We start from the raw sequence: 22,380 nt of genomic DNA on the forward strand, positions 1-22,380 counted from the left end.
TTTTTCTCAATGGGGATTCATCTCCTGCTTCCTGAAAGGGGGCGTGCACTTCAAACCACAAAGTCAAATCTTCACCAGTGTGTGCATTTAGCTAAGCTGAAGCCACACTTCCCAGAAGCCCCTTCCCTGCGTACTCTGAGCCAGCGTGCATGGGGACCTGGAAGCCACAGGCACGCCCACCGACACTGCTGGGCTGGGGGGTGGAGGCAGCATCCCTCCCCCAGCTCCTCCAGCCCCCCCAGGCCCTCTGCTTCAGCTTCTCCAGCTCCTGGGCCAGGTGGCCGCTCCTCCAGGGGCTCCCATCATCAAAGCTGGGGGCTGGGAGGTGCTGAGAAACCAGCACGGTTCCCGTCCGTCCCCGTGGGGTGGGGACCAGCTCAGCCTCGCAAGTTCCCGCTCGTCTGTGCTTCCTTCCCACCCACCTCCCCTTCCCAACCGCCTCCCCGACTGCCTGCCTGAGGGCTTCAGGATCCGGCAACACACAGAGAAGCAAGTGCTCCGCATCCTGTGCAGCCAGCCCCCACACTGCGTACAGTCAAATCCCGGTCATAAAGCACGCGTGCATGTATGTACATGTGTGCGTAACGACAGAGAACCTCTCCTTGATGCAGGCTGCTCAGTGCCCTACTTCTGACTGGGCCCTGTCCTCGCCCCGCCTAGCCCAGCTGTAGCAAGGATCCCACTTAATTAGGTTAGCGAGAGTCCCCCCACCCTTGATACCCGATCACCCTCAATATCTGATCAAGTTCCTCACACCCCCCGCCCTTTGACGTCTAAGTCCTTGGCTTGCCTTCAGCGAGAATCCTGTTAGGCCAACTGTGCCAGAATCCCCCAGCCCGATGTCTCCTCTGAGTAATTTTCTGTCCACTCCCCCCTCCCTTTGTTGTTGGCTCTGAATCCCCACTTGTCCTTGTATTCGGAGGCAGCTCGGTCTCTCTCCCCTACTGCAATAGAGCTGACCCTACTGCAACTGTCTGGAACAGTCTTCCTTGCCATTTTAACAAGTGTCAGGACAATTTCTCTTTAATGGTGTGTGTGTACTACGTATGCATGCGTGCATTTAGAACCCTAACTGAACTGCAGTTTTCACAGCTTTGTCATTGTTTTCAAAGCGGTACTTCTTCCTTTTCCATAAACAAGGTCCTTTGTGCACCAAAGGCTACCTTGAAACTGTTTCCAAGCTCACTGAGTGTTTTTTCCTCTGATGAAATACACACATATCACCGTCCCACTGCCAGGGGGCAGTAGCACTGTGCTGAAACGTATCTGCCATCAGCAACTCGAATGGCCACGTGGAAGCAGGCAGTCATTTGGCAGTTAAACGAAAATGTCTCTGTCAAGAGGGGTCAGGGCAAGTGGCTCCCCTTCCCCCACATTAGGAGCTGAGAGGCTAGGGGTCCAGGCTTGTTCTGCCACTGGCTGTGGGGCTGGGACAGGCCGCTTCACCGGGCAGGACCTTGGTGTTCACCCCTGCAACGGGCCTCACTCGGCTGTGGCCTTCTGCAGCCGGGCAGCACGGGAACGCAGGGGTGCCGGGGAGGGACGCCAGGACGCCGTCCTCCGGGCGCCCATTCCCGCTTCACGGATGAGATGGGTCACCTGGCAGGCACTGCCGCGCCCCAAGCAGCAGAAGGTCTGGGCTGAGCCTCATCCCTCAGCCCAAGCACAGCGGCACCTTCTCTTTCATTCATGCAAGCCTTTCCCTAAAAACTCCTTCCCTTCACCTCCCCCTCACCTGTGTCCACCACACACCTGCTGAATACCTGCTCATTCTCCAGGGCCCATCTCAAGCACCTGTTACCTCCTAATGAAAGCTTTTTCAGCCCTCCCTGGAAGACTCCATCTCTTCCCTCTTCTGGGTTTTCCTTAACCCTAAATCCATACAAGAAAATCATCTGGCCAGAGTCTCTGACAAGGAGTGAGGGGGTGGGTGAGCAGGAGGGATCAATCACCTCATAATTCCTATCAGCCATTCCATATCACTTTTAAAATATGAGCAAACGCCATGGTAAAATGTTATTTAAATGCACCTTCAAAACAAGTGTCCTAGCATTGCACTCCAACGTCCCCTCCACAACCCCCCTCCCGGAGTACTTCCTGAGCAGTCACCGATCACTGCCACCATCACTCACTCATTCCATAAATATTTCCAGCACACCTACAACTATTTTAGATGCTACAAAGGTACAGTGAGCCAAGCAGAGTCACTGCTTTCTTAGACAGCACGTTCTAGTTAGGGAGGCCCTAGGGCTCTAGGGATTGGACTACGGTGTGCTTGCTGGGACGGAGAAGACCACACAAGGAAGAGTCCGCTCCACTCCCAGACTCTTCTCCACACGACCCAGGGTGGTCACCGGCAGTTCCTGGGGCTTCACGCTTCTCCCAGCAGAAAAGAGGAAACCCCTCTCTTCCCAGGCAGCTCGGCCCCTCGTCCCGTAACTTAGCCTTGCTGTCCCCGAGGGGCCCGACTCCCCTAGAGGGGGTTTATCAAGAGAGGAAGCGGAGGGTCAGCCATAAAAACTGCCCGCCCTGAATTAGAGTCAGGACACGACCAGAAGACGCTGTGAGGGCGGGGCTGGGGAGGCCACCTGCACAGACCCACCCCAGAACGGAAGGCGGGAAGGCTGGCCACGTAGAAGGCGGGCCAGAGTGTAGCCGATGTCCTGAGACAAGAAAACACCAAAAAGCAAAAATCCTGACATATTCAGGAAACCAAAGGATGGCCAATGTGGGTCAAATGTAGTGAGCTTCATACTCTCTGTTAAATTCACACATGTTGGTCTGAGCTAATCCTCTGTAATGTTAAATGTATTTCTCAGACCTCCAGCAACAGTTTCGAGTTTCGTATTATGCTAAAGAGATCTATCATAAAATGTTTAAAACAGATTTTCCTGCTACTTTCGGCTTTAGCTCAAAAACAAGTGAAGCACTCTCAGGAGGTGTCTTAACTCTTTCAAACCCGCTGTCCACCATCCAGGTATGTTAGGGCACAGGATACATTTCATAGTGCGAGTATCTCTCATAGTAACGGACAGACTTTGGGCAAAGGACTTCATTAGCATCTCAAAGCCTGACAGACCTCAGCACAGTGGCCTGATGCTATCTGCCTCCCAAGAAATGAGAAACAAATGAGGCAAGCTACAGGGAAATAATCAGAAGACTGTAAAAGAGTCTCACATAAAAGAGATACAATTAGTAAACAGGCACACAGAACAAATATCCAAACTTGCAACTTACCCAGAAAATACAAATTAAAACAATAAGGCAACATTTTCTACATACTGAATTAGGAGCACTGCTGCCTGAGGTATAATTAGAACAATCCTTTCAGAAGGCAATTTCCAATATGTTTCAGTAGCAATAAAAGTGTTCAAAATGGCTGACCCAGTAATCCCTCTCCTGACAAAATCTCTCTCCTGCTCAAAAAGCCAAAGCGCTGAAGAGGCTCACCATGGCATTCCCAGTAACAGCGAAAATAAACCAGAAAAAAGAAAGAACGCAAACGAGAGTATTTATTCTTAATGCATTCAACAGGATGTGAGTACTGCAGTGTGCCACAACCAGTCACGGCGGCTTTCACTAGCCACCGACAGGGCTTCTTTTCGAAGAGATGACTGTTTTAAGCTGACTGTGGCTAACAGGTGCACATACCTGTGAATACACTAAAAAACTGAAGGGCACATTCTAAACAGGTGAATGGTGTGGTCTGCGAACTAAATCTCAATCAAGTTACTTTTAAGAAAAGGAAAAGCATTTATTATTAGTGCATTTAGCCATATGTGGATGCCAGTACAAGCCACTAGGTGACAGGGACAAGAAAAACAGCAAGTCAGACAGATACCTTCAGAGAGCTTGCAGCCTGAGTGGGGAGCTTGTCAATTAATTGAGCGATCGAAATATAGTGGGTGAAAGTGCTCGATGGGTAAGCACATACTCCAGTGGGAATGTTCCAAAGGAACACAAGGTAGTCTTGAGGGACCAAGAAAGGCTTTGTAGAAAAAACAACAGAAGTGGTTATCTACACTGAGATGTGAAGGATGAACAAATGTTAGCCAAAAGAAGGAAGGAAAGTGGAAAGGAAGAAGGGATGAGGGAGAGGAAGAGAATGAGAAATCCAGGTGGACACACCACACTTTCTTTATCCATCCATCAGTGAATGGACATTGATGGATGCCGCTTTCACTTTTTGGCTATTATGCGTGATGCCCCCAGGAACACTCACGTACAAGTTTTTATGTGGGTGTATGTCTTCAAACCTCTTGAGTATACACCTAGGAGTGGAATTGCAGGGTCGTATTGTACTACTGTTGATCGTCCACTTTCCTTCCCAAAATCCCAGACAACAGAATCACACAAATCACTGTATCTAACATTCCCCACATAAACCAAACCCTCTTAATGCCACCAGAACTGGAGAAAGTCCTCCTACCTGAAGCTATTACTTCTGCTGAGTCTGGTCTGGCAAACACCAATTTGTTCTTCAAGGTCAAGCTCACCTCCCTCATGGAACATTACCCAAACCATTCTCCCACCTCTGAAAAGAACTGTCAATTCCCCCACGATGCTCCCATATCCATCATTTACTATGGACTCCTCTGTAGGCTTAACCGTGGCATCCTCCCCACACCCTATTCTTTTCATGTCAACAGCTGGTCCCAGCAGCCCCGCGAGTACGTGCCTCAGGGTGGCCTGTACTCTGGATCCACTGGCAAAGAAGATCTTTAAAGGAGTTTTACTAGCTGAACTTGTGGGCATTTTTGGAGCATATTTTTTTGTTTAAAAAGATGACCGCGGGCTTCCCTGGTGGCGCAGTGGTTGAGAGTCTGCCTGCCGGTGCAGGGGACGCGGGTTCGAGCCCTGGTCTGGGAGGATCCCACGTGCCGCGGAGCGACTGAGCCCGTGAGCCACAACTACTGAGCCTGCGCGTCTGGAGCTTGTGCTCAGCAACGGGAGAGGCCGTGACAGTGAGAGGCCCGCGCACCGCAATGAAGAGTGGCCCCTGCTTGCCGCAACTGGAGAAAGCCCTTGCACAGAAACGAAGACCCAACACAGCCAAAAATAAATATAAATAAATAAATTAATTTAAAAAAAAAAAAAAGATGAACGCAAGCCAAGATTTCAGGCAAACAATGAGCAAGAAATTCCCCTTCATCTTGAAAGTTTATTACAAATCCACTGAACACTCTGGAATGTACGGAATCAGAGAGCAAGATCAAGAAAAGTGGCTGAACAGCAAAAATTAGGAATTTGACCATCAGTCAAGGTTTGCCCTCTTTCATAGTATCAGGCAAGATTAAAATTCCAAAGTTGACATGGATGGATTTTAGAATATTTAAGGTTAAATGTAAATTCTAATTAAGTCAGAGGTTTTATTCTTTGGACTAACTGTGAAGAAACTGACAGAAGGTTTGTTTATTATGTTATAAATGCAGTTTTGTTTACTACTCAAAATAAAGTGGTTCTCCTTTAAAAAAAAAAAACTCCCCTATAATTCTGAATAGATAAATCTTTCAAAATAGATAAAATAGTAAAACACCTATTTTTAATATTTATTACATTTCTTTTCCATTATAATTTATTACAAGATATTGAGTATATAGTGCCCTGCGCTATACAGTGGGACATTGTTGTCTAATTTATTCCCCTCTCCTTTCCCTTTTGGTAACCGTAGGTTAGTTTTCTATTGTCTATGAGTCTGTTTCTGTTTTGTAAATAAGTTCATTAATATTTATTACATTTTTAACTCACACATTTAAAATCCCATTATCTAAAAATATATTAACTAGAAATACTGCTTTTATCCATTTTCACTTTACCTGAAACAATATTCAAACTCTACATCAATGTCTCTGGTACTACTAGAGCCACTTTGGAATAAAATTCGTCATAAAAAAAACCAAAAAACAATTGGCCCCAGAACCCATCTTGTGAGTTCCCGCGCACTGGCACACACCAGGGGTGGGGGGGTGGGGGGGGGGACCGAGGAGGAGGGGCAGGCAAGAACCCCCAGACTGTGCCGCCTCCATCTGCAAACACCAAGACGGGTTTCCGTACAAGGAGAAGGCTACTCCTCTCTTCCATATTTCATTTCAATGCGGTGATATTTAGAAATGTTAATTATCAACTCTGTGAATGGTACCATGAGCTCTCCAGGAGAAAGGTCACCCAATCAATTAAAATACTATCATTAAAATAATAACAAACTACCACACAATCTGTAATATCCTAGTTGTACAAATGAGACAATGAAGGCCCAGGAAGAATTTAATTCCTGATCTGAGGTTATGGTAATTAGAGGCTGGGGTGAGTGGAAGGAACCCTTGGTCCTCCTGACTTCAGTCCTCTTCTCAGAAGACTCCAATTAACCAAATACCATCACACACAGGCCCTTATGAGGCAGCGGTTTGTTCAACAGGGTCAAATATCCCAAGTTTCTCTCCTTCTAGACCCAGTGTCTTCGGATCACTAATTAATATGACCTTAAATAACCACCAAGTTCCTTCTCTCCTGGGGCTTCTGCAGGGAAGACAGGCCAACTAAACACGCACCGGCTCTGTCGGTGCAACGTGAGAAGTGCGTGAGGGGAGAGACCGAACAGCAGGAGGACGGGTCCCCTGGGACTTGTGAAAGGCAGCCTAGAGGAAGTGCAGACCCAGGGGAGTTGGCTGACAAGGTGCAGGCAAGGGGTGAGAGCAAAGGCCCTCTGCGGGAAGAAGATGTGTATCTGCGAGAAAAAAGTCCAGGACGAGGCAGGTGAGGCAGGGGGAGGTGGGAGCGGCTCAGGGAAGGCGTGTGCTCCCCTCCCTGGGAGCAGCTGCATCAGCCCCTGGGTGCGTGATTACAGAGACCCAGCTCCTCACCACACAGCGCGGCCATCCCAGTGCCAGAGGCCCCGCTGAGGCCTCACCCCCGAGGCCCTGGGCGGCGTCCTCTCCAGACAGTGCCCTCCACAGTAGATAGGGACCTCACCACGAGAACCTGTACGACCTTTCGTTGAGGGGGCAGAAGGCCGGCCTGCGGGATGATGCAGGACGGCTCCAGGGTCACCCCAGCCCAGGGCTCCCGGGGGCCGCCCAGGCCCCTGCAGATTCTGCACCGAGGCCCAGCTTCCCTCTGCCCAACCAGACCTGCCTCCTCCTCTTCCCCTCAGTGGGTGTCGATCCCAAGAGCACTTCTAATAAACGCCCCGCACATGCGTCACATCCAAGAGTGCTTCCCAGGGGACCCACAGCACAGGCTAACCCGGCGGGAGGGACAGGCGGACAGGGCGCTGGGATAGGGGCAGCGGAGGGCTGATTCCCAAGGGCCTGTGCAGCACCCAGGCAGCAGGACAACACCTGGGGCTCGGGGTGGGGCCTGGGCTGGAGATAAACGGATTGTGACTGAAACTCAAAAAACACGTGACACCCAGGAACTGTGTGAGAAGAGAAGGTGACGGAGGCAAGGACCTAGAAGAAAGTTGCCCTGACGTGTGGGCAAAGATATGCACGATCCCTCAGAAAGTCAAGACAGATGCTGCCCGCGAGGGGAGCAGTGACCAAAAGGGGCACAAAGGCGTTTGGGGTTCTGGTCTTGTGTCCGACCTGGGTGCCGGGTACCACGTGGTCACTTTGTGAAAACTCACTGAGCAGTGTTCTTGTGAATCGTGCACTTCTGCATATAAATGTTACACTTTGACACTTACATTTTATAAAACGTAGGCAAAGGCAAGGGGAGCCCATGCCGGAGGCTGAGAGCAGCGAGAAGGGCCAGTAGTTTGTGTTGAGAGGGGCCCAGGGAGGTGAGGGCATGGAGGATGGGGCGCCGGAGGCACCCACCACCCACCCGATCCTGGGCCGGTGTGGATGGGGGCCAGCACCAAGAGTGCACTCATTCGTCTTTCCTGGGAGAAAACTGGAGTTTGAATCCACTCACCTTGATCTGACAAGAAATCCAGCATGGTCTGTAGCAGGAAGGACAAGTGCCTGACAGAGAGAGCAGGGTTCCCCATCCTCCGGGACGCGTAGACCAACTCGTGAAGGAGACGCATCTGGACGGCAGCCCAGCCTCGGTGCGTGCCTGCGACAGAAGACACAGAGCATCAGAGCAGGGCTTCAGGGGGGCACTGGCAGCAGGGCCAACACATGAGCCCTCTGTAGCCATGTCTAACGTGTAAAACTCGTGATTTCAAGATAATGCCTCAACCACCACGCGCAAAGGGCAACCAAAGCATTTCCCCTGTGTTTATCCTGGAGAAGAACACTCACGTGATATGCTTGTTCACATGTTTTTTTGGTTTTTTTGTTTTTAAAAAATGTTTTATATTATATGGGTTTGGCCAAAAAGTTCATTCGGGTTTTTCCACAAGATGTTAGAGAAAGACCCAAACGAACTTTTTGGCCAACCCAATATTTTCTCTCTTCTGCAAAGGCACAATTTTTAAAATAACCCACTTTGAAATACTTATAATAAGGTTATGACAAAAGATTATGTTTTCAATGGCATGTATTTGAGTTACAGCATACTTTTTTTTTTCAAGAAAATACTGATATCTGATGAGCCTTCATTATCAACAACCAAGGCCATACAATTAAAAAGCACAGCACTTCTCTAAAGTATAAGAACAGAAAAGCAGAAAGCTAAATTAGAAAAAAGGTTACCAACAAAACTGTGGCTGCTCCCTCCAACATAACTTAGCGTGTCTGAAATTAGAGGTGGAAGGAATCGGTTGCACAGCCATCGAAAAGTATTTTTTTAAGATCACGGGATTTTAGAGGTATTTATTCCAAGTCCCTTTTGGCAACAGTTACTGCTTTTAAATATTTTCCACCTTAAAATTCTTCATGAAGATGTGGAAACAGGGCTCAAAACAGTTACCACCCAGTGCTGTGTGCCCAGGGGCCCTGGGGGGTTGGTAGAAAGGTTGGGGGAAAGGATTTAAGACTCTGACCAAAGGATTCCTCCTCTCATAGGCCTACTGACCGTCTCTCTCACTGCCCACCCTACAAGGCTGGCCAGTCCCTTTTGTGAATTTCCACTGAATCCTGCACAAATCTTGTCCCATAGGCATTATCGGGCACATACAGTGAGGCATCTGTAAGCTAGTGTCTTTGTTTCTTCCATCAGTCCTTAATTTCCTTGGGAGCCAGGATGGTGTCTCATTCACCCAAATATCCTTACTGCCTAGTTAGATGCCTGGTCCTTAACAGGCTCGTGGGTCAAGTTGAAAGCCTGATGAAAGAAAAAGCCCCTGTTTTTCAGACATGCCTACTTAAGTATATAGGGTAAAATGACATGATTTCTGGGATTTGCTGTAAAATATTTCAACAAAGAACAAATAAAAAGAAAGGTCTGAATAAAGCCAGATATGGCAAAATCGTATTAATTACTTAATCTGGGTGATGGGCTATTGTACTATTCTCTCTGATTTGTGTATATTTAAATTATTTCATAATAATTTTTAAACTGTTAACACAATAACAATTACTAATAATTATGAATTGAAATTCTTAGAGCTGACCAAACCTACCACACACAAAAACCTTGATATCCTACTAGTTTTACCTTACAGAAATCTTTTCATAAAATGACAGGAGAGGAGGGAAGGACAAGTCCCTGCAGTATTTCCACGTTGTCAAAAGACCAAAGGCCAAAACAAAATAAGAGATTCTGAAAAGGATGACAAGGCTGAAATCAATGTCATGACTAACCTAGCCCAGAATTCTAAATGACCTGACCTAACTAATCTCCACCCCACCATACCAAGAATGGGGCATATATCACTCTGCAGATTTTTTTTTAATACATAAGGATCCAGTTCCTACCACAGGCAATTACGGTAAGACTGAGTATAAATTTTCTTAACACCAAATAGTGTACAAATCATAATTTCTATGTGATTCAAACTGCTCCTCCTATAAAATCTGAATCTTTTTATTCTTAAGACAGATTTGCAGTATATGAGCCAGTGATAAAATTTTCAACACTCTTGTATTCAAAAAGTTCAGCAATGTGAGAGTTTATTACATCAACTACTGCCTTTTAGCAAATTCATGTGCCTTGCCTCTCTCTTTCATAACAGTTCCTGGGGAAAATTTAATCTCTCGTTCAGGAGAAGGCTAAGCAAAAGGTATGATCAAAAAATCTTCATATATAGGAACACAAGTAAGATTAAAGTGATAATAAGTAGCCCGTTAAGCTGGCAAATACACACACAGTATACTTCTGTGTTCCTACCTCGACTTTTCATAACCAGCTAGGGAAAATGTTCATTTCCACAAACAGATAAAAATACATTTCAGGTCCTGAGAATACAGACAATTTCCCTTTTATTCACAGGTACAGGGATTTAGTAGAATTCCATTTAATTCTCTGAGAAATGTTTAAAGTAGTCCAGAGCAACAGTGGAGATGGGGTTTAAAGTAACTTTTATTTCTTATTAAAAATACAGCCAGCTGCCATTTATCATTTTTACCTTATTTGATCTCTTACCTTACCTCCCCACCTCTTTCACAAAATGATGGTGAATGTCCCCTCCCGAAACAGAAGGCTAAGTAAAAAGTGTCAAATCACATGGAGGTGTGCTTATCTGTTTCATTTTTCAAAAGAAACATGTTTCATCCATGTGATTTAAAAATTAAGATCAAGAAACAAACTCTATTCAATAAATGGCAATGAGCACATGTCACGTAGCTGCTCATCAGGTTTGGGCATACGTTACACGTATTTACAGGCACGCCTGCTGTGTGCCAGCAAGGGGACACAGGGAGAGGCAGGGTCTCTGCTCTCACAGGGCACACAGCCTGGTGGCGGGGGGCGGGGGGGAAGCTAAGTCACTGCCCAGTTTTTTTAATGTACTTACAAATTATGGGAAATGCTGTTTAGAAAGAACAGGAGTACGTGAAAGAGAGAAATAAAAGGACTGCATTTAGGTGGAGAGACGACGGGGGACCTCTTGAAGAGCTGACACTCAGCGGAGACCGGAAGGATGCCTGGGGTGCAGCGGTGAAGGGCAGGGAAGAGCATTCCTGAGGACGCAAGAGCCGGGAGGAGACCCAGCAGTGGACACCTGGATGGCGTGTACAACTGGCCCAGCACGGAAAGAAAAGGCTGAGGCCAGCCCAGTGTAACTGCGTAAAGCCCAGGAGGCTCGCATTTACTCTGGAGCCAGCCTGCAGTTATGTTCGAGGGATACAAAAGGGGTCACTGGAAAGCAACTGCGATCTTTCCAGAAGTCTCTCAGAAGCACACTAACAGGGATCCCAGTCCCACGCACATGGAAACTCAATCCCCCTTCCCATCTCTCTGCAGAGCAACAGTGTGACCGCTCAAAACACCCCCTTCCCAGACACTAACTCACCCCACGAAATTTGTCCCGCGTACGGCCTAACGGAGCCTGCATGCTCAACTGTCCCCTCCACAGGCCTGGAGGTCTCATCTCGTCTCTCACACCAGCAACTCTCAGCCTTTCCAATGTAAACCCCGAAAGCTTCTAGGGCTTGTCCAGCTATTTTGCCCTTAACTTCAACCACTGCTACCAAGGCCAAGGCAGGGGGCCACCCCACCAGCACGCACTCCTTCCCGATGGAGCCAGGCCCGAAGCACTGGCCCTCAGGGCACTTTATTCCAGCCTCCACGTGGCCTCAGAGGGACGGATGGAATTTGACCTCACCTGACAGTATCTGCTGAGCACTGCCCTAGCACATTCTAGGGACTGACTCACTCAGTCCTTATAACAACCTTCCCGTGAAACAGTAAAAGCAGCCTCCCTGTACAGATGAGAGACAGAGGACTTGACGGGGGCCACGCAGCCAGTCGGTAATGGTGTCACCCTCTCACTAGCTGTTCGACCTCAGGAGTAGCATTTAACCTCCCCAAGGAGGTTCTCTGTTCCCTCAAGTGCGGTACAGGGCCCACTGCACCCACTCACCAAGCCGTGAGAAATGACGGTACACGTATGAAACCGTTCTCCCCGAGGCCACAAGCAGCATAAGGCAAGTGCAAGTGCAAGGTGTGCTGGAAGAAAGACCACGTGAAGCAGACGAGGTGCTCCATCCCCTGACCCTCCAGCCCTGGGCCAGGGACACAGCTGGGCCTGAGCAGCTGGCTCTGGGTTCCGGGCCTCGCCCACACCCAGGGCAGCGCCCTTGTGCAGGCAACACTCCCAGGCACTGACCCTACCGGGCAAGGAAGCTGCTCTATGTTTGTCATTTAAAATACTGGGAAATACAAGGACAACTTTTTAAAGAAATAAAGACATCCCTGACTTCAAAATGTACTGTAAAGCTACAAAAATCAAGACAGTGTGGTAATGGCAAAAAAAACAAAAAACAACACCACAGAACGGACACCGCCCAGAATAAATCCTAACGTAAACTATGGATTCTGGGTGACGATGTGTCAGTGTAGATTCATCCACTGTAACAAATGCACCACCCCGGCGGGGATGTTGATGAGGAGGAGGCCGGGGGTGGGCAGGGGGACGGGGGTATGTGGGAAATACCTATGCTCAATTTTGCTGTGAACCTAAAACTGCTCTAATGAAGTCTACTTAAAAGATAATCATAATAAGATCACACAGGGGAAAGTGTGGTGGTAGGAGGGACGTGATAAAAATCCATTATCACATGATTTCCATTTAGAAGAAGAATAAGCACCGTCCGAGCTCCTAGGTAAACGGGCGTACTGGTGAAACCACTTCCCGTGACTCGCGTGTGGACACACGTAGACACCCTGCCGCGCCAGCGCCACCCAGGGGCTCCTTTGCTGTTGTTCATCTTCCGCCATTAAGGGCTGAGTGGAGCCGAGAAGGGAAGCCGCCAGCCGTGTCAGGAGAGCCTTTCAGCTGCCGGCGCCTCCACCCTGAGGGCACAGCCTGGGCACGCGGAACAGCTCTGCGAGTAATGTCCGGTTTGCACTCTCTGCCCTCTCCCCCAGGAAGCGCAGGAGTGCTCACAGCTAGACTGCGGAGCGGCTACACAGCCCGGGAATTCAGAAGGGGCCTCCCCGGAACGCGGCCGCTCACTCCGTGGAGACGAGCAAAGTAAACGCAGACCAGTGAGGGTCCGGGAGCCAAGCTCCCCTGCAAGCCCCGTGGTCTCTTCCCCGCTTTCCTCACTTGGCTGTGTCCCGGGAGAGCTCCCTGTGCAACACCAGACGCAAGGGCGATGGCAAACGTGACCTGCACCCCGAATCCCTCATCCTGGCTCGGCCTGACCTTGGCGCCCCAAATCCAGCACCTCCCGAATCACGCATCACACCTGTCCTCTCTTTCCCTAACTGTCCTCTGCCCTCCAGGGTCACCTGGACCTACAGCCTCCCTCTCAGGATGCCCTTCCTGACTCCATTAGCAATGAGAGCTCCCAGCAGAAACAACACCAAGTGGAGCCCACCCTCCCCTCTGGATCCCAATTTCCCATCTGTAAAGAGAGGGTAGGAGCTAGATCAGTCTTCTCAGAGTCATGTGAGACTTTTGCAAACAAATATGCTCGGGCCTCACTGCACACACCCTCTCCCTCCCCGACCCCCCCACCCCACCCCCCCCAGCAAGAGGTGACAGGCTGGGAGCCCAGGGCAAAGAGCTCACGCAGAAGGCCAGCCAAGGGCTCCCATCTGCAGGGACGGGTCCCATCAGAAGGTTCTCATTTCTGGCTGTGAGTCCCTTTAGTCCTCAGGCTCCAAGATGACTTTCAGTTAAACACCACATGGTCTCGGTGTTTCAGGACACTAAGGACAGTCCTGTGACCACAGCTGGGGCAAAGCTGTCCAGAGAGAGTAGAAGCAGCCCTTAGAGGCCAGTTAGAGGCCCACAAGAGAGGCCAGGAAGAAATTAAAATGGTCTCTGGGAAGCAGCTGACTGCCACTGCCCTGAGGTTCTTGTCTGCAGCAGAGAGACACTGGGGCTGAAATCACAGGACCACCAGTACTAATTTACCCAGAACTCACAGTCTACCCAAAAGGGCCAGTCATGAACAAGTGCTCAGCAAACCTTACATTCCATCCCATCTCTTGGGGGAACACAGAGGAAAAAGGAATTAGAGAAAGGAAGAGCAGATGACATGGCAGATGAAAAAAATTCGTCGTGATCTCTGTTTGGGTGAGATGGTGAAAGATCTGGAAGCAAGTGCCACTGAATGAATTCAGACGTGGCTGAGTGTCCATGCGTTTACCCTCAACATGTGGCACGGCGTCCAGCACAAAGCAAGAGCCAAGAAACATCTGCTAATAGCAAGACCTCCTAGAGAGGGTCCCCAGTTCTACCCGTGACCCCTTGCACTTAATACCATCACCAATGGCTGGGACAGAAGGCAGGGACAGAGTTCAGGTTCAAAATCACTCCATCAACAGTACGAGCCCCATCAGCGACGCTATCCAGCAGAGACAAACGTCAAGCCCCTTGTTTAACTTTTAAAAAAAATCAACAGCAAGGGTTGAGGATGAGGGAGACCAGGCAAGGTCATGTGACCAGGCTCTATTATGTGAGATGGCTTTAGGAAGGGAATGCTACATAAACAGGAAAAGTATGCAGACTGCCCCCGATCAGCACTGGGCCCACCAATCCTCCCCCTGTGGCTGCAGAGAGGCAGGACATCTAAAGCCCAAAATCCAGGCTGCCCCGTTCCTATCAACACCTCCCGAGCACGTGTGCTCACATGCCAAGCCCCCAGCAGCAGGTCTCTGGCCTCTACAGGAGGCAGGGGCTAATGAAGGACTGTGTCCTGTCTCAGCTTCCCTCCACTCCTCAAAGGCCACCTGTCATGCTGCTCACTCAATCTCCCTCTGCTCTTCCAAACCCCAGGTCCCACCTTTTAAATGATTTTGGAAAACACTTTGGAAAAAATTTTTTAAGTAATCTGGGCCCCCCAAAGTGATCTCAGATATCGCTGTGCTCTGAGCCAGGGCTATGGCAAACTACAGTCCGCACACCGAACCCGGCCCCACCCGTGCCGTAAGTAAAGCTTTGTCGGCGGACATTTCATCCCTGGCTGTTCTCACACCTCAGCAGCAGAGCCAAGGAGCTGCAACAGAGGCCAGAGGGCTCCCAGAGCCTGAAATGTTTACTCCCTGGCCCCCCTGACAGAAAAAGTTTGCCAACTCCTTGCTCTGCGCTAATCAGAATTCATCCTGAGCATATGATTCTATCAAATGTAAGTGATGCTTTGGGGAGAAGGTCAGAATGGGGGGAAGTCCAGACGGAGTAATTCATCAAGAACCACCTAGGCAACGGAGAAGGAGGAGAAGAAGGCTCTGGAAGGACCCGAGAGCTCTCTGCAAATACCTGGAAGGTTGACACATGCGAGAACTGCTTGTTTGTACGTTGGAGGGCAGGAGCTGTCCTCTTCCCACTGCTTCACTCGCTCACCTCACACATCCCATGGCACCAGGCAAGAGCGCGACAAATCATTATTGAGGAGGTGGACACAAAGGGAAAGCGGACACACCGTCCCCGGGAGGTGACGCAAGCAGGAAGGGGATTCTTCATTCTTTCAGGGAGAGCCCTAGTAATTAGAACTACCCAAGAGCAGAACGGACTTATCATTCGGACCGTGGGCTCCTCAGGTCAGCACACATGACCACATAAAACACGTGCCAGAGGACTGTCTTTGCCCTGGTGGGACGAGAACGGAGACGGCCCCTCAGTTCTCTCCCCATCTAGAAGGCCAGGCCTGCTGGCTCTGGACGTGAGCTGGGGGAAAGTGCTCTGCATGTCCTGCCTAAAACGGTCATCAACGATTTTTTTTCTCCTGCTAATCACCCTTTGCCTGACACTGAGCACCACACTTGTGTACACTTGTTATTAGACTCAGAGCTTATGTTTAACATGTACTACCCTGCATTAACATTGCAGGATAAGGATTTATCACCAAATGCATGCCTGTATTTGTACACATATACCCCAGGATTTATTCTAGATTGGTTGATTTTTGCTAATTGGCTAAATCACATGAGGTAAGTAGGATTCATTAGGTATTTAAGATGTTTCAAGGATGACACACGTCAGTGAGCTCAGGGGAGATTTCCAACCGGCACACAGATTTAAGAATGCCAGCCCCCATGCAGAGCACCGTTACCGTTCTGTTGTAATCTATCAAAAGTACCCAAGTGCAGGAGAGCTTAGTCACCTTTGCACGCTATCACCAGTCATCGGGTCCGACAGGCAGAGCAGGGCCCATTAATTGGACGCACCATTAATTGGACTGAAGCAACTTTCAGCTCTAGTACCTTTGTTGAAGTCTTGCGGATCCAGCGACAGACTGTAGCCAGGAAGCGTCTCGAGGAGGAGTTTGTAGCAGGCCCTCCAGCCAGGCTCTGAGATGCTCGGGGCCACGCACTGCATGGCGGCCACGCGCTTGAAGAAGGCGGACTTGCGGTGGAAGCCGATCAACTCGTAGAGCTCAGAGAGGACGCTGTACCGCTGGATCTTCTCCTCCTCAGAGAGCTGAAGCACACAGAGGAGAGTGAAAAGCATGTGAAAGAACCTTACAAGTGAAAAAGGAAACATAAAAAGGCTTTTTCATAAAACAGAGGCCCAATGAAACGTGAAGGAAAAGGGAAGCTGAGTTAGTGCACTGATAGGGCAGGAACCAGAGAAACACCGACACGGAAGCTCCAGGGCTGTCTCTGAGCCCCACCTCGCCAAGCTCACCCCGTCCTTTTGCTAAGAAGGCCCATATTCTCCGGAACAAAGGTATCTGCTACCTAGCACATAAGATGCAGAGAAGGGAAAGAGACAGGGAAAGACACTGGAACTTGGGCAGGAACTTTCATCAAATACATTAACTTCTCAAAACACAAAATATATAGAACCAGGTAACTAGACAAAGAACTGTTAATAATAACCACACCTAACTTGGACTTAAATTAAGACTTCATGGCTTACAAAAATTTTTCTTTCATCTACAACCTAACCGTATTTTCCCAACCACCCCACCATGATGTAGTAATAACAACTTCTGTTTAATCACGACTACATGCCAGCAACGTAACTACTAGGTAAACACCTTAGAATTTTTAAAAGCCGTGTCTGTGATATAGTCTGTGTACACATTTATTTCCTTTCGGCCTCATTCTAAACGAGGATCTAAATCAATTTTTTAAACACAACAACAATAAAAACAAAAAAACAAAAATGAACGTCAAAAATGGGGATTTAATACTTAAATGAAACAAGGGGCAGGTGAAGTCACAAAAATGAACACCATGAGGTAGGGGTAATTAACAGAGGCCACCTATAGATTCAGCTCTAAGATCCCTGGCAGCTGAAGCAAAAAGTAAAAGATGATGAGCTACAGGAGCCATAACGCCTGTGGGATAAACATCTGCGTCAGCTGCTGGCGCGTCCCATGCAGAAAATCCAAACCATCCTTCTCACCATCGAGCATCATTCTCAGACCCCCCACGTTAAATGCGACAAGCACATGCCCGCAGCCCGTGTCCCGGCCTCTGCCTTGCCTTTCCCGCCAGCCCTCTCCCTCTCTCATCACTGTGCTGGGCTGCAAACCCAGGCCTGAAGCTCCAGATTAAGGATGGAGGCAGCCCCACACCTTGGCTTGGTGGGCAGCTCACCCAGCTGGGGCCCCCTGGATCTGCCCATTTCTCTGCTGCATTGGCTTCCCACCAAGAGAGATTCCTTCCTACGGTGGTCCCCACAAAACTCCTCTCTCCTAAATGCAGGGACATCAAGCCATATTCCAGACTCCCGTTCAACCAGTAAGTTTTCAGTTCCGTCTCTCTTTTTCCTTCTCCAATAAAGAACTTGACTTTCCTCCCTTCCCATCCAACCGTTTCTTTGTGAGAGCTCTGCATTCCCCACACACCATCCTGAAAGCCAGGCACCCTGCCGGCTAGGACCGAGATGTTTCTGTCTAACCTGGGCTGCATCCTTACACTTTCCCCCTTCTATCTCAGAAAGCCTTTCCTGAATCTCCCATCCCTCTGATTCTGAGTTTAAACTGACAAAGTTCTGAGGTTAACATTATTATATGCATATCTACCGGGCTTTTGCTAGGTTTCCTTAGCAACAAGCTTCATTAAGGAACTGCATCAAGAAGTTTAAAGAGGCTATTCTTACATCTGAGTGGAGTAGCCGGCAGGACATGTAAATGGCTTTGAAGAGAAAATTAACCAGGGACAAAGAGGCCGCAGGTTCTAACCAACAGTGTCATGAGCCAAAATGTTATCAAATGGCTCAGTCATTCCTGAACATCATATCTGCAGGAGGTGCCGAGTGCTGGGTTGAATATACACTTGTCCTAGAGCACGCTCCCACAGCTGGTAAAGTGCTGGGCTTTTCTCTAGATTTCCGAAAAATTCCTTATGACCTCTTTCTCTTATGGTCACTTACATTTCCTACTACTGAAGAAAATTAATTTCAGTCATCTGGGTTGTTTGGGGGGAAGCTACACGACGCAGTTCACAGAGCTCAGACTTTGGAGCCACGGTAAACTAGATCTGAAGACCAGTGGTAGCATTCACAAGGTGATCACGGGCACGCAGCAAACGCCCCAGCCTCGATTTCCTCACCTCTAAAACTGGGTTCAATAAAACCAGTGAGCACAGTTGCCGTGATGATTATGGCCGCAATCTTTTTACCCCTAGGTAAGTGCCGGCAACAAGCTGGCTGCTTAATTAGTAGTAAGTATTATCAGCGGGTTTTAGTTTACCTGAGAACAGATGCTTTGCCGTTTTGTCTTTGTACAGAACTTGTTTTACTGAGATTAATACCACCAGAGCAGCACCGACTAGAAAATTCCGCAGCTTTGCAGGGCAAGGCATGTTCTTTTCCTCTACAGAGCTGATCACATTTTGTAGTCATTTGTTTTTACATTTATCTATTTAGCACCTGTGTCTCCCTCCGGATGTTTTGCTCAAGCAGCACAGGACCCTGTCTGCTTGGCTGCGTGCTGAATATTCTCGGGCTACAAGACAGTGGGCCCAGGGCCTAGCACCTGGCCTCCAGTACAGAACGTACAGAAGGGAAAACCCAAACAAGCATGCTTTAACTAGGCCCCTGCACCCGAAGTTATGGTCTGACTTGGGACAAATTACAAAATCTTCTTTACCCTGAGGCTCCTCTTCTATCAACAGGAATAAACGCACTTAGCACCCAGAGTTACAAAGGTTAAAGGAAATAACCAAATTCACAACCTAGTCAAGTGTCTGCTAGTGGTCCAACAAACACGAGCTGCCTTTATTGCTCTGACACATCACCAGTGGGGCAGACAGTGAACGCTTTCTTAGTGCCAAGCAGTGTGTGAAGTGCTCTACATGTGTTATAATACTATTTATTGGTACAACTTACAACAAATCCAGGAAGAAGTGAATATTATCATTCCCATTTTACAGATTCACTAACAGGCTAAGGGAGGCTACATTCCAGTCCAAGGTCACACGGAGAAGAAATGGTGATTGAAACTTGAATCTGGGCTGCCAAGGTTCGCGTTCCTTCTCTCTCACTTCTACCTGACCACGTGCCTGTGAAATCTACGTGTTCGATAGACAAATCTGCAGACAGCCAGCTGTTAAATGCAATGCGTGCAGCCGTTTGTCAGTGCTAATTACCATAAACTACTCTCGTAAACAACTAAAGACAAGACAGGTGGATCCATGTTCCTGCTCACAATGTTCTGCCTTGAATGCTCCTGCAACGTGCAGAAACCCTTCCCAATACCACTAGATCCAAACGTATTCTTTTTCATTTTTTACATTTGCACAGGGCTTCTTAAGGCAGAAGGCACCTGCAATAATTCCATCTTGGTTCCTTTCAAAGTTTCCAGATTAGCCTAAATCAGTCCCAGAATAGACACAACTCATCAATTCTACAATGGAACACACTTGATCAAGAACCAAAACTTTGTCCTGGTTCAGAAAAACTATAGATCCCTCTTTGTTACTGTCATTATAAAATCCCACCAGTGTCTTTTTGAATTATGGTTTTTTCAGGGTATATGCCCAGTAGTGGGATTGCTGGGTCATATGGTAATTCTATTTTTAGTTTTTTAAGGAACCTCCATACTGTTAGTTTTTTAAGGAAGTTAGTTTTTTAAGGAATTCTTAGTTATTTAAGGAATCTCCATACTGTTCTCCGTAGTGGCTGTATCAGTTTACATTCCCACCAAGAGTGCAAGAGGGTTCCCTTTTCTCCACACCCTCTCGAGCATTTGTTGTTTGTAGATTTTCTGATTATGGCCATTCTAACCAGTGTGAGGTGATATCTCATTGTAGTTTCGATTTGCACTTCTCTAATGATTAGTGATGTTGAGCATCTTTTCATGTGCCTCTTGGCTATCTGTATGTCTTCTTTGGTGAAATGTCTATTTAGGTCTTCTGCCCAGTTTTTGATTGGATTGTTTTTTCGATATTAAGCTCCATAAGCTGTTTGTATATTTTGGAGATTAATCCTTTGTCTGTTGTTTCATTTGCAAATATTTTCTCCCATTCTGAGGGTTGTCTTTTTGTCTTGTTTATGCTTTCCTTTGCTGTGCAAAAGCTTTTAAGTTTAATTAGGTCTCATTTGTTTATTTTTGTTTTTATTTTCATTACTCTAGGAGGTGGGTCAAAAAAGATTTTGCTGTGGTTTATGTCAAAGAGTGTTTTTCCTACGTTTTCCTCTAAGAGTTTTATAGTGTCTGGTCTTACATTTTTAGGTGTTTAATCCATTTTGAGTTTATTTTTGTGTATGGTGTTAGGGAGTGTTCTAATTTCATTCTTTTACATGTAGCTGTCCAGTTTTCCCAGCACCACTTACTGAAGAGGGAAGCAGCCGCATAGCACAGGGAGATCAGCTTGGTGCTTTGCAATGACCCAGAGGGGTGGGATAGGGAGGAGGGGAGGGAGGCTCAAGAGGGAGGGCATATGGGGACATGTGTATGCATATGGCTGATTCACTCTGTGGTACAACAGAAACTAACACAGTATTGTGAAGCAATTACACTCCAATAAAGATCTATTAAAAAATAATAAAATTAAAAAATTTTTTTAATTTAAAAACTAAAAATTAAAATTAAAGAAAGAAAAATCCCACCAGAACTCATTATTTTGCTGTCTGCTCAGCTGGCAACCAGACACGGAGATGAGTCAACTCCAGCAGAGCATCGAGTTGGGGAGAACTCGAAAGGCCCACACCCGCTGCAGCAAGGCGGGCCACTTACCCTCCGCGCGGCTCTGCTGACCCCTAGTGTTCTATGAAGACCAGGCCAACAGAGAAGGGGCTGTTCCCAACAGCTGCAAATTCCCACACATGAAATAAAAGCATTTGATCTTATAAAATATGTTGTGTACATACCCACCTGTGAAAACAGCTTCGCCAAAAGCCTAAATGTTCAACATTAATTTGCAAAGCCAACTCTGGTCCGTAAGGGCGAGCAATTCTTAGGACACTAAGTCTTCCAAGTCCCTCCCACACCCAGCCCTCCACCAAACTGCCTGCAGTCCTTCAGCATGCTTTTAAATGCTTTTAAATTTAAAAGCATCCCCCCGCCCCCCAGATGTCCCTCCACACCCTCTGGCCTGAGTAGAAGAGCGGCTGCTGGGTCACTGCAGGGCAACACTAGACAGGACCAGACACAGAGCAGCTGAACTAAACTACTCCTGATCACCATGAGTTTGTTATTCCATCATTTTACAGATGAAAATATCAAGAGATATGGAGGATTATGCTCAAGGTCACGCAGCTAATAACTGGCAAAGCCGGGTCTGCGCACGAGCCCGTGACTCTGCTCCTCACTCCAGCATGACACCCCCGCTGGGATCCCCACACCCACAGGGTTCTCTCGTGCCTGCCTGACAGGTCCACGTTTCTTTACTTTCACTCACGACCTATAACAGGTCTGCCTTTTAAGCACCTTTTCCGTCCACTGTCCCTCAGCAACAAAACCGCTCAGGCCACCAAACGACTTCCGGCTCCCCAAGCCCTCCGTGCTCGAGTCAGGTCACGCCTTCGCACCTGGTCCCCGCTCAGAGGCTCTTCAGCCCCTGTAGGTGGGTTGTTTCCGCTCTCTGCAGGGAAACCCCTCAGGGGAGCCCTCCTCTCACCCTCAGCACAGTAGGTCCCCGGGCCGCATCCCGAGCTGTCCCACTAGGTCTGCATGTGCCCAGGGCTGCTCTTTGGACCAGCAGCCTAAGAGCCAGGGATTACACCCTGGTTATCCCTGCACACGTACTGCCCAGCTCAGAGCTCACACCCAGCAGGTCACCCGGAAATCGTGGTGAGTGATGGATCCAACCCAGATGTCCGTTCGTTTGCCAGCACTGCTGACGGCTGGTTTCCACCCTTCGGTCAGTTTCCCATAAAACTGAAGCTTCCCCGTCAAGTGGTGAGTTTTCACTTTTCCTGCCCATCTTTACCAGAAACGTCAAGGGAAACCGAAACACCTTTTCTCAACCCTTTCCTGACGACGCATT

General features: G+C 48.2%; 1 protein-coding gene across 5 annotated transcripts in view; it reads right to left on the bottom strand.

Moving 5' to 3' along the window:
- Window positions 1-22,380, bottom strand: part of TRAPPC9 (trafficking protein particle complex subunit 9) — a 556,901-nt gene that overhangs the window by 439,761 nt on the left and 94,760 nt on the right. For all 5 annotated transcript variants that reach the window (XM_082433781.1, XM_082433777.1, XM_082433780.1 and 2 more), the window contains 2 exons: window positions 16,201-16,417; window positions 7,915-8,058 (listed from right to left, as the gene is read on the bottom strand). In XM_082433781.1, the coding sequence (XP_082289907.1) occupies window positions 7,915-8,058; window positions 16,201-16,417 (361 nt within the window). The remainder of the gene's footprint in view (window positions 1-7,914; window positions 8,059-16,200; window positions 16,418-22,380) is intronic.

The sequence above is a fragment of the Balaenoptera physalus genome, assembly GCF_965194825.1.
Source record: "Balaenoptera physalus genome assembly, chromosome: 17".
Classification (NCBI taxonomy): domain Eukaryota; kingdom Metazoa; phylum Chordata; class Mammalia; order Artiodactyla; family Balaenopteridae; genus Balaenoptera; species Balaenoptera physalus.